This window comes from Pieris brassicae, chromosome 10, assembly GCF_905147105.1.
Source record: "Pieris brassicae chromosome 10, ilPieBrab1.1, whole genome shotgun sequence".
In the NCBI taxonomy this organism is placed as follows: domain Eukaryota; kingdom Metazoa; phylum Arthropoda; class Insecta; order Lepidoptera; family Pieridae; genus Pieris; species Pieris brassicae.
This window is the reverse complement of record NC_059674.1, coordinates 7,673,137-7,689,019: the sequence shown is the minus strand read 5'-3', so window position 1 is coordinate 7,689,019 and position 15,883 is coordinate 7,673,137. Positions and strand designations below refer to the sequence as shown.

Below are 15,883 nucleotides of genomic sequence, written 5' to 3'. Positions count from 1 at the left end.
AAGTGATGAGAGTGACATCGTTAGAATGTCAGACACGCTAAAACTCGGTTTAAATGTTAGAAAACAAATAATATAAAAAATACTTTTTACGCGATTAATAACATTTGATTTAAAGGATATATGATGATGACTTAAACTAATTTAAGTTGAACTATTTAATATTGTAATTGTTTAACTTGAGAAATGGTTTTTAAAAAAACTCTTTAAAAACGGAGTTTGAGGCTATATCACTAATATGGCACTACTCACTGTCAACTGTAAATGTCTAACGCACACTAAGCACTGAGTAGGGAGGATCATTAAATAATGAACCTAATCCACATTCCTATAGGGACATAACCATTTCATACTCATTTTACCCGGTCAGGTATTCTTTATTCATAATAGGTATTTTGGACTGAACTTGGTGTGCGCCGAGAAATTGCGCTTACCATGTATCTAATAAAGTTGTTGCGTGGAAAGGAAAATAATCCGGCAATGCTCCAGTGCCTAGGCTTCAGGGTGCTGATGGTTATGTTAGGAGGTACCACTGTTACTATTCATACCCTCGTTGAAAACTAACCTCTCGAAGAGGGCACACATATACAATGTATGGAAATAATGAAAGTACTGTGAACTGACAAAAGGTTTGATTCTTATAAGTTCCTATATACTGTAAGAAAGAGTCCAATACTGTTCAATGTTGTATTGTTTTGTATATAATATAAATGTTATATAATGGAGTAGTCAGTAAGGGTAGCTTATCTATAAATATAAAAAGGAATCCCTATTTCCCTTGGTCACGGCATCACACAAACGGCTGGACCGATGTCGCTGATTCCTTTTTTGTTGTGTTTGTTATTGTCAAGAAAATTTCACGGAAAATTAGACTTTTAATTTAGAAATTAGAAAATGTCATGTAGTTATTATATCAATTAAAAATTAATATTCATTGTTAAGGCAGGACAACGTCTGTCGGGTCCGCTAGTTTGCTATAAAATAAATATATTTTTTGGATATATAATTAAAGTGTCCACAGATGTATTTTTTTTTTTTGGAATATTTTTAATAAAATCAAGAAACATGCATTTTGAGGCAAAGAATATATCTATCTATTAGTTTATAAAAAAATATGTGTTTTATTGTTATTCTTTTATTTCAATATATGAAGTAAATATTTGTTCATAGTTGGTGGTGCTGTGGCTGGTGGCAGTAGCTGCGGAGGACACGCCAGAGGTTTCTAAAGATGAACAGGATCTTGTAGCTGAAGGTTCCCAAAAAAGTGAGACAATTGGACATTTGGCAATTTAGCATCTGAAATATAGTAAAATGTTGAACAACATCTCACAACAGCAGAAGCAGAAGTTCTACGTTCGATTCCCAGTTAGACAATCATAGTTAAAAAACAATATATGTATGGTTAAGATATGTTTATAGCGTAATTAAGGTAACCCTGCAACTTCTCTTTGTTTCTCAGGCCCCCAAGCGCAAAATAGAGAGGGACTTTCAAACTCCTATGGCGAACCTCTACCTCCCGATGCATATGGACCTCCGAGGGATATTATTAATAGTAGTAAGTATGATATCTTTTGAAATAATGAATTAAACTTTATTTTTTTTAGAATGATTGTGTTATCGGAAGTATCACAATTCAGTCTCGTTTTAAGCTCTGTAAAATTTGCCTAATTCGGATTTGTTTAAGAAAGTGGTATAACAGTACTAGAATTAGATTGATGGACGTTCTTGAACATGTATCTTAGAGTCACTTTCTTAATGTGATTTTATTAAGCTTAATAATTTTGCAGTTCCAGACTCGCCTGTACCAGTCCCGGTCTATGGAGTACCGGAAACGATATTCTTAGACACGCCTCCGGGTGCATACGGCCCTCCTGCCCCGGTGGTATTCCCCAACCAAAACTACGAAGGACCGCCGCCACCGATCAAGCCAAAACCCATTTATGGCCCACCAAAATTTCATCCACCAAAGATCAGTTATGGACCACCGAAACCAGTTTACGGCCCTCCAAAGAAGAGTTATGGACCCCCGAAACATAGTCTCCCAAAGATAAACTATGGGACACCATTCAAACCACCAAAAATCTCTTACCCCAAACTAGTGTATGGAGCCCCTAAGCCTATTTACGGACCTCCTAAACCCGTGTACGGTCCCCCGAAAGTTACATACGGAGCGCCACTCGATGTCCAAAACGTACAATTTCCTTTACCCCAAAGCTTTGGTACTATTGGCATTGGCGCAAACGTTGGTTCAACGTTCAGTACTGTTGAGACCAGTATTGGGACAAACTTTGGTTCAGTCGACCTACCGGCGCCGATATATGGAACTCCCTTCCCTAATCTCCCTGTAAACTTAAAACCGAACTTCCCCGTACCTTCTGATTCCTACGGCCCTCCCGGTCTACCATTAGGATCAATCGGACAGAACGACCAAGTCGTAGTACAAGACTTTGGAAGCATCGGTCATTATGGACCTCCACAACCGGATCCCAATCCTAGACCTCCACATCCAGGTATTCCAGCGCCGCCAACACCCCCTCATGTCTTGTACGATGGATGGAGACCAATCCCTGGAGTATCAAAACCTATAATTGACAACTTAGATCATTCCGTAAATATCCAAGGTCATATCGATCTAGACCAGTACGGACCACCGCCACCACCCCCACCAGTTATTCAATCGTTAGAAGTTCAGTCACTGCCTAGTATTCAATCAGTTCCGCAATTCTCTGGAGCTCAGATATCATCAGGGTACTCTACAGTGCATCAAGACGCTCTATCAAATATTGACTTAAACGCAATTGTGGGAGGGGATTCAAATCACATTGACCAATCTAAAACGGTATTTGAAGCTCATTACACCGAGAAAAATCCACAAGATGTCTCTTTCATTCAAAATCTACCGAACCTGAAAGCAACAGACGCTTACGGCCCACCAGAACCACTATCGTTCCCCGTGTCCATACGTCAGCAAGGAGCTAAAGGTTTAATTCCACCATCTGGTGTATATGGTGTACCACCAGGTAGCCAATATGGAGCCCCACCGCGTCCACTTCCCTCTAACCTACCAATTCCATACGGTTCAGTCTCTGGTGGTGGTCATTCATTAAACACAGGAGGAAATGGCCCCAGACATCCCATTAAATTCAGAGAGTCAGTACCAGAAGGTCTGATTCAGCAAATAGGACAAATATCACAACATAAAGACCATCACAGCATCGATCATTTAAAGGTGGGACCGGCATACTTACCTCCACCAGTAAGAGAAGTCAAAGATATTAATCAGCAGACTGGGAATTTCGGAGTCAATAATCTAGCTTTATCAATAGAGCCCACGAACCTCTACAGCCTTCCTCATGCTGGTAATCCTGTGAACTTCCAAGTACAGCCGAGCAACTTATATGGGTCCCCCATAGATTCATATTCCGTACCACTACATACTGTAGGTGATAATACAGCCTCTGGTTCCAGTACAAATGCTGTAACAGCAAGTCTGGATGGTAATATACTAGCAAATTTGAGCAATTTAGAAGCAGCCGCGATTTTGAAGCACTGTCCATATCATGAAGCCATATTAAAAGCTGCTCAATCAGGAGAAAAGATTCCAGCTGACTTAGCATCGAAATACGTAGCTAGTTTAAGCTCGCTAGGTGCAACATTATTAAAAAATAAACAAGTGCTTCTATCACCACAAAATGCATTTAACACTCCAGCACCTGGTGCTGAATCAGTTTCCTACAACAGTAAAGACTTGTCCACAGCATCCCATTCACTGGTGCAAACAATATTACCCAGTAATCATATAGACAGTGAAAAAACTGTAAGATCCACAGTTCAAAACGGAAAGTCTTTAGACGAGAAACAACACTTCAAACAAAACTCCATACAATCAGTTTCTGATCAAATCTATCAAACGTCTGAGAAAATTAAGAACTTAAGTGAAGAAACAAAGCAATTACAGCAGAAAATATTTACATCAAGCCAGAGTTTAAATCATGACACATTTAATATACCCATTGATAGCAATTCTCCATCATTCTCCGTACAAATCCAGTCATCTCAGGGAAAAGGTAAACCAATTATTCCTCACGAGCAGTTACTTTCCGAAGGTCTTCTTCAGAGCATCCTTCAAGCAATAGAACAACCGCAAATACCAAATCAACAAGTAAATCAGAAACAAGTGTTTCAAATTCAGAATTATCAACCGAATTTCAACCAAGACGGTTTAGTTCTTCCCGCCGGATACGAACCGATAGACCGAACAAAAAGCAAGGATCTTGATACACAAAGCTCGAATAAAGTACACATTAAAAGTGATCACACAGAGTGCGATTTAAGAACAGATAACTCCATACGTCATGAAATAGTCGTACCACCACCGGGCGTGAGTTTGGATAAGGTTGACGATGTCGATAATGATGTAGCAATATATTTTGATCAGAAGGACAGAGAGACAGTGACGGAAATATCAGTAGCAACGAGTATAAGTGAAGATAAAAACGAGAAAAAGTCATGAAAAGCGGTGTATAAGTCTCTAGTCCTATTTACCAGTGAGCTTTAATTGAACATACTAAACATAAAATAAATCTAGGTCTTTAAAACTACTTTTAAAACATTATGGCATCTGATTTCTCTAAAGCTATTTCACACATCATTATGAAAATGAAGAACATAAACGAACAGGAAAAGACAATATTTGCTCACTGCCGCCATTTCACTGTTAAATATCTTCACTTAATATTTAATTTTAGTTAAGTTCATATTTAATTATTGTAATCAACGCCATCTATTGATTTGAATCCCATTCACACTATCTTCTTGTATTTTAAGAATTTGTTGATTGGGCTTCAAATAAACTAGATTAATATTATTTATTTAATCCTAATTCTAAGTAGTATTGGATTTGGTATTAATTTATTTCGAATAAATAAGCTAAGAATATAAAATACCGTATTTTCATTTTCTAGGCCTACACTGCTGTGTCCAATTTTAAGGTTAGGCTTTTCAATATCTTTAGAGTATTCAACAGAATAACTTTCTCTTATTGGGGCAGGTTTTAGTATAAAAATACAAGTCTTCTACTGTAAAATAAACTCATCCCGCTTCAAGTTTTCTTATACCCACTAAGTGTATATGTTTGAAAGTTATTTTGACAAGCTGTAAACTGTCAGACATCAACGGCAAATGACAAACGACAAACCAACAAACAACAACAAACTATGTTTTAACTTTTACTGCCAACTGCCTAGTTATAGTGCCAAGTTTTTGCATAAAATCTTCGAAATAATAATTCTTGTTTCCTTTATAAGATTTTTAGTTAATATGAATGAAAACTCCTTTATAAGAAATATATGTGATGGATGTTTAAGTAAAGATCGTGTCCTAAAAAGTTTTAGCTATGAATTTTTGTATTTATACTCCCAACTACTTGGAACTCAGGTAATTTCCAAAACTTGTTTTTAATAAACCAAAATGGAACACATAGTAAAAAGACTGAAGGCTTAAACTCCCACAATTCTAATAATTTGGTGAGGTAAAAGATGATTCTAAAGGCAAAGAAAGCAAGTTTTTTTTTTTAAATTTAATATATTTATACATTAAAACTGAAATAATGATTATTTTGCTGGCAACGGAAACCCTTCAATACTAAGCCCATGAATGTATACTTGACTAATTAAATATTATTTTCTTAATCCCAGTTGTTGAAATTATAGATTGATGTGAAGACCATAAAGATGTGTTGGGAATGTTGTGCTGTGTTAAGAAAGGTAGAGGAGTTTAAAAAACAAATTATAAAAGCACAGAAGTGTATGCTAGATTTGGTTAGTTTATATATGTTTCTCTTTGCTATCATAATATCTATTATCTATTATGTAAATAGTATTGTTTAAATTGCAAGACTAATTTTAGTATCACAAGTATTTCCAAATCCATTTTTTTACATATAGAAAACATAGTAAGTCTTATTTCTGAATCTTACCCTTAGTCTTGCCTTTGAATACAATTTTGAATAGAGGGATTATACTTTAATGCATTCATTTTTAGACCTATAATTCTCAGTTCTGTATGACTCTCAAAATTATTTTAACTTTACATAGATTATATATAGTGTTCTCAGTGCAATGATGTCAATATATTAAATATTTTTTTAATAACAATAATTATACTATTATAGATGGAAAACCACTCACTATCAAAACTAAAGCAAACTAAATGCCTCATAATTGATTATTCAAGTCATGAAATAGAGAACAAAGATGTTAAAACTGAAGATGAATCTCTGTATAAGTCACTAGGAATGCAAGATATTTCAAAACAGGATATTTCTCATAATTTTTATAACAATAGTGAAACTGATTTACATAAAAATAATGATGTAAAGTGTGAATTATTTAGCCATAATTACGAGACTGAATTTGATTATGTTGATACAGAGTGTATTGATGTTTTAAGTGTAAGTATCATTCTTCTCTGATTTTTAAATATAAAAAAGCTGGTTATTAAAACAAAATTTTTTATAAGTTCAGGGGAGTATAGTTCAGTTATATAATTCCTAAAGCTTCATTTTGTCATCGAAAATTGAGACATAGCACTGAATTCCACATGTACCATTAATGACACTGTTAGCCACTATGATGAACCAGCTGTCTATTAAACTTACAATCCTCAAATAAAGAAAGCTAATTTGCTTTAAAATTAAGGCTACTTAGGGTCTTTATAAATATTTCTCACTCACTCACTATATCATGAAATATTGTTAATCTACATATCTCTCACAACCTTCATTTTCAGGTAGATGAAAATATTGTTAAGACTCTTGAAGAGTTTGATGAATCAGATGAGGAACCCCTGCGGAATAAAAAGATAAAGACAAAGGAGAAAATCAAGAAAGAGAGTGAGTCAGTTTTGGCTTAGTAACAAGTCTTAGATTAGTGATTTGGGGTACAATTTCCAACACTGTTTTTATTATACTTTATAACTTGTGGTAACTAAGTAACCATAGTGAGGAAAACTAATATTTTCTTTTTATGCTATAATAAATTCCTCAGGCAAAGGTAACTTTTTACTAAATTAAAGAATAATCATTTTATCATAATATTTGCCTTCTAATAGATTTATTGGTTGACCACTCAAAGCGAAATGACACTCTTTAGGTTTAAACAGATTTTTTTGTTAAAAGTTAAATGTACATGTTGCCATTTGTGGTACGCGAATATTTTTATTTTTGTATAAATTGTAGAATAAGAATAGATTTATATTATAGCCAAGAAACGAGAGAAAGCATCTGGTGTTGTGATAAATTCCCGAGTGATGAAAAAGCTTCAACAACTGAATGTCAATAGTGATCACCTCGAAATGGTGTTGCTAAGTTGGGAAGAGGTATATTTATTGCTTTTACCACACAATTGGTGTTGTCATTTCATAAAAATTCAGAAAGTTCAGAATGTACATTTCTGAACACCAATAAAAGGAGGCTTTTAAAAAATGCTTCTAAATATTAAAGGACGAAAACACAATTAGGAGCCTTTTTTTATAGAGCTAACCTAACCTCAATGCCAAAGAGCTTGTCGCCTTTTTAAGACTTTGTACAATCTTTTCTTGAAGGACCTAAGTCGAATTGACCCTGCTGGCAGTATAGTGTTCATGAGCGGAGGTATAACTTCACATCCTACTGTATTATAAATAATAAATAAAAATACAACAAAATTATCCAAATCGACAAAAATGTAAGAAAAATAGAAATTGTTTTTTATTACTACATCTATATTGTATGTATGTATAGCTATATCTATATATACATCTGAAAAGTTTGTTTAGTCAGAGCGTTTGATTTTTCTTTTAATACACCATGTAAGGCAGACCTGATTTTGTTCTATATATTATTTATTATATAACTGACTCTAAAATGGACTAACAATAATTAATAATATTAATTGTTCATGTCTTGTCTGCGCAAATTAAAATTTGCCGAATGAATTTGATGAAGTCGGTTAAAAACGGTTGTACGCTTTCAGGTGGAAAGTGAGCGTCAAGCGACGTTACAGAATCCGAAATTCGTGCGTCACGCCCACAAATGCCACCAATGTGCACTTGGCTTTAACCATGCTTGTAAACTAGATGAACATATGAAGAAACATCAACCGGTGAGTATTGCGTGCATTCAATTTCTTAACTGTCACAGTGACATTTGACATTCGTCGCCAATTGGTAAATTGGTATTACCGTCGCCATTTAAAAAATCTGGTATTTAGAGTGTCCATAAAAGGCGGTATCCCTTAACTAATAAATATAAATAAATTACAATCTACCATGAACCAACTGTTTTTCTATTATGCAAAGTCGTAATGAAAAGGTAATAATAGTTTAATAACAGAGGGTACTTTAAAATATTAAATTTTCAGTCCGTGGGTAGTGTGGAATGTGACTCGTGTCATATTCAATGTAAAGACAAACAGGCGCTGGCCTCACATCGGCGAAGACATCGAGTAAGGTAGGATTTAATATCCGTGGTAACAATTATATACCGGGTTTATGAGGTGATAAAAAAGATAGCCTATTTTATTGATGTCAAAATCGAATACATATTTAACATGCGGAAGTGATAAACGCGCTGAATGCCAAGCTAAATGTCAACTGACAAAATGACCAAATACTTATCGCACTTGTCAAAGAAATCAAATACTATATGTACATTCTGTCCTGTTTTATCGGATTTGATTTTGTATAAATAGATGGCGTTGCGTTGTATGCGGTGGTAGTTGGTCCCGTGCAAGCGTAGCCGCGGATCACGTGCACAGACATCACGCGGGACCGACGCCAACCCACACGTGTAATATGTGCGGACATCGGGACACGTGAGTCTGTTCTATTGTCTCTGGTTTACGCGAGTTTTTAAATAATACTTTTAGAGTAATAATTATTATTTCAGGTAACACTTACAGTTATGCCGATGAAACTAGTGTTTTTACATTAACACTAATTCGTATTAGCAATACTGTCTAATAGATAAGGGAGCATTCAAGTATTACGTAACGAATTTGGCAGGGGGGTCCCTCTTGTAAAACGTTACGATGCGGGGCGGGGATTGAATTACGCGTTATTGTTAATATTATTTTCCACTTTCCAGTACTTTATACCACATAATGGTAAGCTTTAGGTATAAAGAATCACTGGGGATGGTCACGAAACGTTTTACTATTGGATACATAAAACTTGAACGGTCCCTTAGTTAATTTTCATTACAATCACTAGATGGCGGTTGGCGCATTTAAAATGCGGTATTTATCTACCTAGCGGATTGTATATACCGGGTTGAAGGAATAGTATTACCAAATGGAGGATCTTCGACGACTAACCTTTGACTGGCCCAAAGCCTTCGCGGCAAAGCATAGATTAGGATTATAAATCCCTTCGTAGTGAAGTACCCTTTCCTCCCCGGTGGAAAGGGTCCTTCACTACGTACTTCGCTCACTGCAGTGAGCTGAGCTTCCGTCCAGGCCTCCAGGCGATCACCACCCAGCGACGGCCCGTGTCAAGGTCCGAGTCTCCTAAAAGACGCCCTTGCGCCAGTGGCGGGAAAAGCCTATTCCGGGTAGCTCAAAACAGCCCGTGCTGAACTGCAAACCCTTCAATTTAAAAAAAAGCATTGTTTTTTCCTATCTGATACCTAATCCGCTGTTTTACTAGGAATTTTTCTTCTATTTTTATTTTTTAATTGTTGGTAACATTTATGTTGACCATATTATTATTGTCATGTATTTAAAAAAAGATAGCGTGTAATACTTTAGATTCATTATATATCTAGATTTTTTAATTTCATTTTTATATATTTAATGTTACGTGTTACCAAGCAACAAAAACGAATATTTACAGGACATTAGGCAAACTACGAAATCACATCAAAAAGGTCCACTCCGGTCAGCATAAATGCGAACTTTGTGATAAAGTATTTCGGGATAAGACATCTCTCAGAAAACATTTGTTGTGAGTTCTGATATATTTTACGGATTTGAATCAAATTAATTAAACCTGTTTGTATTTCTCAACTATACTGCTTGACAAGTATATGAAATTACAGAAATATATTGATAGTTTTTTTTTAAAATCTATCAATATTTTTTTTCACACAATTTTTATTGTTTTTTAGTATCCACAGTGGTGTAAAAGAATATTCGTGTAGTGAGTGTGGGAAGCAGTTTTTATTTAAGAAGGCGATGGAAATACACCTAGTGACGCATCAGTCGCCGGCCTATATGTATTGCTATCAGGTATAGAAACCGCTATAGAAATTATGTGTTCTGTTATTAATATGTCCAGTGTACTTTATGTAGGCAAACAATTTCCGGGTGGACTAACTTTGATATTTTAAAAATAAAATTATTTTTCCTTAGTCATGAGAACTAAATCAGCGTAAAGTAACGGAAAAAGCTTGCAATAAGCTATTTGACAGTCCGATGACACTTATATCTTTATAAATAAATAAAAAAAATCTTATTGTCTAAACATTTATGACAGTCACTTGACACGAAACGATCACAGATTAGTCGCATCGACGATGACGTACTCTAAATAATTTGTCTTAGTCTGTCTAATCCTCACTCTGTCCTGGAGTTTGATTTCGATCATCACTTCTCCATAAGTCACAAAAACTAAATCTAAACTCAAAAAAGGGGGTTTTTGGGTTCTTTTATCTCAAAGATTTTAGACAATTTAATATCGTACTCCTAAATCAAAGATCAAACATTAACAACAGTTTAAGGTGTTGAATTAATTGTGGAATAATATTCCAGTGCGACATGACGTTCAAAAATCAAATGTCATACAACCAACATATGAAGTACAATCTCAAGCATATAGATCCAGATAAGCTCAAGTAAGTTTACTAGGTATAATATTGTGTAAACTGAAGTATTTCGGAACCTATTTGACTTAGGGTCCTTTAAGAAAAGAGCGTACCAATTCCTAATAGACCTACGTACTCCCGAGCCCTCTGGGATTGACAGTGTCCATGGGCGGTATAACTTACATCAGATAAGCCTGAAAAAATAATACTATATATAAAGCCAGTTCATATCCAATCTATATAATTGTTTGCAATATAGTTAAATTATTTTGTTATATTATTTTTGTTACGCCTTTTTAGAACTTCTTCACGGGTTCTCTATCCATTGCTTTTCTTTATTCGCTTCCCGTTAACGCCACTATATATTCTTATAAATTCAAATTTCTATGTGAAACTATGAGTATTTTTTAACGATTTCAAAACCAGGTTTATGTGTAGTCATGTATATATTTTTTTTAGGTACGCTTGCAAATTGTGCGATAAAAAATTTGTAAAGGCAAAGCGACTTGAAGAACACAACATGGCGGTGCATTTAAAGATAACACATATACAATGTCCCGTCACTGGGTGCACTTTTGTAAGTGAAACTATCAAATTAAAGAAAGGGCTACAAAAATATCACAAGGATTGTTATGATTCTTAAACTTGTGTGCCACCGGTGAATGAAGTCAAACAATAAATAGATTTGTTAAAAAGTAAAACCTTAACAAAATGACCTTAAACTCATACATGTTTCCAGAGGGTTAAATGGAATCCGAAATCAATAAATAGATTTTAATGAATTTGTATCGAATAAATGTGTGACCATATACAGTTTAAAATCGATATAACCATATCGATTTTCAAATTCTCTGAATCGTCAAAATGTTACTCGATTTTTTCTGGTTTCTTCCCTTATTACGCCAACTATAGCGGGATGTACAGCCCCTTCATTCGTCATAAAGTTATTAATGTATTTAACAGGCGTGTTCGTCCCGTGCCGTGCTAAGGTCCCACCGTCGAGCGATACACGCGCAACACGTGACGTCACGGAATCACGTGTGTGATATGTGCGGGAAGGCTTATACTGTGAGTAAAACTCAATATATACCTATATATATATCTATGGGTAAGGTATAAAAGAAGGTCAAAAGCTGAACGACCATGACAATACCCGTAGTTATAGTCCCTAATCAGCTAGTAGTTCTATACATACCTCATGATTATGAAATAATCAAATTTAACAGAAAAGGAACAATATAGTGAGATTTAAAAAAAATACTTTTACCCAGTTAATATGTGTTGGATATTTTAATGCGTTTTTATCTTGTAAAAGTGTATTTTAAATAATCACTAGGTAGTCAAAAGTATTTATTCGTTATTATACTTTTTAGACAAAGAAAAGTCTAGAAGGCCACTTGCGCATGCACAGCGGTGAGCGTCCGTTCCGTTGTACGAAATGTCCCGCCGCATTTGGCTACGAGAGCGCCCTCTATAACCACAATAAGCTCGTACATTTAAAGCATAAGGTAAGAAATATATTTTGATTAAAGAAAAAATCGCAATTTATGTAGTGTGGTAGGGCTACTGTAACATAACATAACTAATTATTTATCGTGAACATTAATAAATATTTTTTCATTCTATCTGATACGCCCGTAATGAAAAAATTCAAGTTCAAACATTACGTAAGCAAATTCACTACAATTATTTAAGAATAATCTAATAGATTGGATTTATTCTTATCTTTAATTCTTTTGACTGACAGTGTGTTTTCATATTTGTAAAAAATAAATAATTACTTCTGACGTAATCTAGATGTCATCATAACCCCCACACCCCATGTCATCAAAAATAAGAAAATCAAGGACCCTCCCTGCCCCCCTATAACGCTAACGATATAAAGTAACGGCCCCATGCAAGTTTTACCAATCCTTTAATTCCTGCTTTATTTTCAGCTAAACCGTAGCCGAGCCCAGGCAAACTCAAACTGGATCGAAGTTCCTACAGATTAAAACTTTATTTTAACATTGCGTTTTATTTAAAACTAAAATCCAAAATAATGAGATAATATGGTTCGGCAGATAATCTATGTAGAATTATTAACGTTTGTCAATATTTGACAATGATACTTTATGTTAGTGACAGCCAGGCGACACTGGCAACAATTTCTCAGTCAAAACAAACCTAACCCCAAAAATGTATTTTAGACTTAAAAATGAGTCTATCATTTGTTTTACGCCACTTAAAATTATCAACGAAACAAATTCGCAATTACTGCGATTACCAACCCAAAGCTTTACGTAGTTTGAAGCCAAAGTCAACTCGGGCAACAGTGCAATTTTATGTAGATTCGTGTAGAGTACGAGCTGTAGCGGGTAAGGGTGGCGATGGTTGCATATCTTTCTTGTCTTCATGGTGCAAGGAATATGCTGGGCCTAATGGCGGAGATGGTGGGCATGGAGGACACGTTATATTTCAGGTAGGGATACAAAGGAAGTATACATAAAACATTCAACAACTTTTTCAGATTTAAACAAATACTTTTCGTATAATTAATTTACCCCTTGGTAATAATGTTCCGCATTTTCAGGCAACTCATACAAAGAAAAGTTTAAATCATTGTTCTTCAGTTATAACAGCTAAAGACGGAGAAAAGGGCTATGATAAAGACTGCAGTGGCAAGAATGCTCAACATGTTATCATAAGTGTACCTCTAGGTAAGATTGAGTAGTGCTGCTCTCTACTACAGTGTAAGCAATATCCCAGTTAGGAGACATTTCAATGTATGTAACTTTATTTTTAGCAAAAATTTAAGTTGTATTTATTGTGCTCTTCATAATTGTTTTTTATTAGGACAAAGTGACAATGTAAGCCTAATTTATCTATCATAAATGTTCTGTTATGATTTACAAATATAGTTTGTTTTATATGTTTAATTTTTTTGTAAAATTTAATTACAGGTACTCTAATAAGAGATAGCAATGGGTCTGTGGTTTGTGACTTGGAACAAGAAGGAGCAATGTTTATTGCTGCTAGAGGTGGAGCTGGAGGTAGAGGAAATAAGTTCTTTTTGACAGATACAGAACAGGTATTCTTAGTTTTGTTTTGTTTAAGTGCCCATCTTCAGCATAACTTAATATTTCCAGTTACCAGATACTCCACACTCCAAACTGCCCACAGAGTAACAATTATTATTTAACATTTTAAAAACTTTTGTTTGTGTATTTAAAATATAAACAGTATTAACAAAAGATTACCTTAAATTAACAGGCTCCAAATGTAGCTGAATATGGAGCCATCGGTGAGACTGTCCAATATTTCCTCGAAGTACGATCAATGGCCCATGTGGGCCTTATAGGCTTCCCAAATGCTGGAAAGAGTACTTTATTACGAGCAGTGACAAGAGCTAGACCCACTGTAGCACCATACCCGTTTACTACACTAAGACCACACATTGGTAAGAGGAAGATTCACCATGTCTTTCAAATAGACTTCTGGATATAGGCAAAGGCTACACAATTAAAAACTTATGTAGTGGACCCATATTTATCACATCCAAAAAATTATATATGAATGTTATTTCTAATTCTGTTCCTGTATTTTTTTCACTGTTTAGTGGTGTAAAGTGCTCATATTATGAATACTTACCAGGTAATTAAACAAAGAATAGTTTCAGCTATGTAAGCATTCCAAGTGTGTGTATCACAACGAAAACTACTGTATAGTTTATCACCGCAGAACAGATTCTTATATAAAATTCTACCAAAGGAATAAATAAAATTTATGTGTTTGGTCAGAATTAAATATCTAATTATTTATATCACAGGAATGATACCATATGATGATTACGAACAAGTAGCAATCGCAGATTTACCTGGACTCATTCCCGGTTCTCATAAAAATAAGGGATTAGGTATGTCATTATGTTATGTCTGATATTATAATTTATTATTTAATTTGGATATATTATGTCCAATGGGACATATACAATTTCTTTTTATAACTGTTTTGCAGGTATACAATTCTTACAACACATTGAAAGATGCAAGGGTCTAATTTTTCTCCTAGATGGAAGCAACGATCCACTAGAACAATATCAAGCATTGAACTATGAGCTTACTCAATATAACGTCAGTTTGAACGAAAGACAACGGTGTGTTGTCATCAACAAAATAGACCTCCCTGAAGTTAAAAAATCTCTCCCCAAAATTAGGGAGAAATTCAATGTCATTGGAATTTCAGCGAAAACTGGGTTAAATTTACAAGAATTGTTAGGAATCATCAGGAAAATGTATGATTCGGTATAAATAAATTGATTGTATGTAGGAAATGAGTGGTTTTATTGAGCACATTTACTAACTTGAATTATGTATTTACTGGTTTATATAAGGCGCTTATTGTAGGAACTCTGGCAAAAAATGTTCTTATAAGCAACTTACAATTAGACGATCAGCCATCTGCGCCTGACAGTTGTCGAATTTTGAAATTTAGTTTTAACAGTTGCACTATCACACTCAAACACTAAAAAACCGATGTTAGGCAAAGGACCATAGATTATATAGAAAAAGTATATATTTCTTTAAACATCACAGGTTAAAATGAGGACAACAATCAAATACTCATAGGTCCACCAATCGTCCGCAAATATACAAAGTAAAATAAACAGGGCAAAAGAAAATTATAATATTAGCAAATAACACAGCAAGGTTGTTAAACCGACTCGGCGAAAGGACTTTATAGAGTTTATCTTCACAGTTGTAAACCAGTGCCGGAATAAGCCAGCGCGTGGCCTGTAGCAAATTCTGTCAAGGGACCCTTGGTTTCCTTTAGGTCCTCAAGTTTAGGGTATTAAAAAACAAAACCGTTACAAATATTTTTTTCTGGATTTAATATCGGCAAAGTAACACTTTCAATATAGCCCTCGTTAATCAAAACATGCTCTATATTCATCAACAAAGTAACATGATTAAGACGTTCTTATAGAGAAAAAAATCTGGCCGCTTGAAATGTCGATTATAATTAAACATTTCCGTAAAAAGATTGTAAAATGCCTACTTATTTTTG

The 15,883-nt window shown here is 34.7% G+C and overlaps 3 protein-coding genes across 4 annotated transcripts; all 3 read left to right on the top strand.

Moving 5' to 3' along the window:
• Positions 1-1,062: 1,062 nt before the first annotated feature.
• On the top strand, positions 1,063-4,780 carry LOC123715079 (atrophin-1-like). The gene is made up of 4 exons (XM_045669898.1): positions 1,063-1,074; positions 1,168-1,261; positions 1,457-1,552; positions 1,785-4,780. Exons 1-4 carry the CDS (start codon positions 1,063-1,065, stop codon positions 4,508-4,510), a joined length of 2,928 nt encoding a protein of 975 aa, XP_045525854.1. The 3' UTR covers positions 4,511-4,780.
• Positions 4,781-5,241: 461 nt separating this feature from the next.
• Positions 5,242-12,844, top strand: LOC123715308 (zinc finger protein 675-like). 2 transcript variants are annotated; one of them, XM_045670269.1, is made up of 15 exons: positions 5,242-5,433; positions 5,709-5,762; positions 6,170-6,448; positions 6,787-6,889; positions 7,259-7,374; positions 8,010-8,138; positions 8,397-8,485; positions 8,727-8,849; positions 9,868-9,978; positions 10,142-10,262; positions 10,785-10,867; positions 11,297-11,414; positions 11,801-11,905; positions 12,211-12,345; positions 12,775-12,844. In XM_045670269.1, the coding sequence occupies exons 1-15, from the start codon at positions 5,317-5,319 to the stop codon at positions 12,829-12,831; spliced, it is 1,740 nt and encodes a 579-aa protein (XP_045526225.1). In that variant the 5' UTR covers positions 5,242-5,316; the 3' UTR covers positions 12,832-12,844. The 2 variants fall into 2 exon arrangements, with proteins under 2 accessions (XP_045526225.1, XP_045526224.1); XM_045670268.1 differs by having other exon boundaries at positions 5,709-5,816.
• Positions 12,845-12,953: 109 nt separating this feature from the next.
• On the top strand, positions 12,954-15,149 carry LOC123715309 (mitochondrial ribosome-associated GTPase 2). The gene is made up of 6 exons (XM_045670270.1): positions 12,954-13,298; positions 13,410-13,536; positions 13,780-13,907; positions 14,090-14,276; positions 14,646-14,732; positions 14,834-15,149. The coding sequence occupies exons 1-6, from the start codon at positions 13,035-13,037 to the stop codon at positions 15,124-15,126; spliced, it is 1,086 nt and encodes a 361-aa protein (XP_045526226.1). The 5' UTR covers positions 12,954-13,034; the 3' UTR covers positions 15,127-15,149.
• The last annotated feature ends 734 nt before the right edge of the window (positions 15,150-15,883 follow it).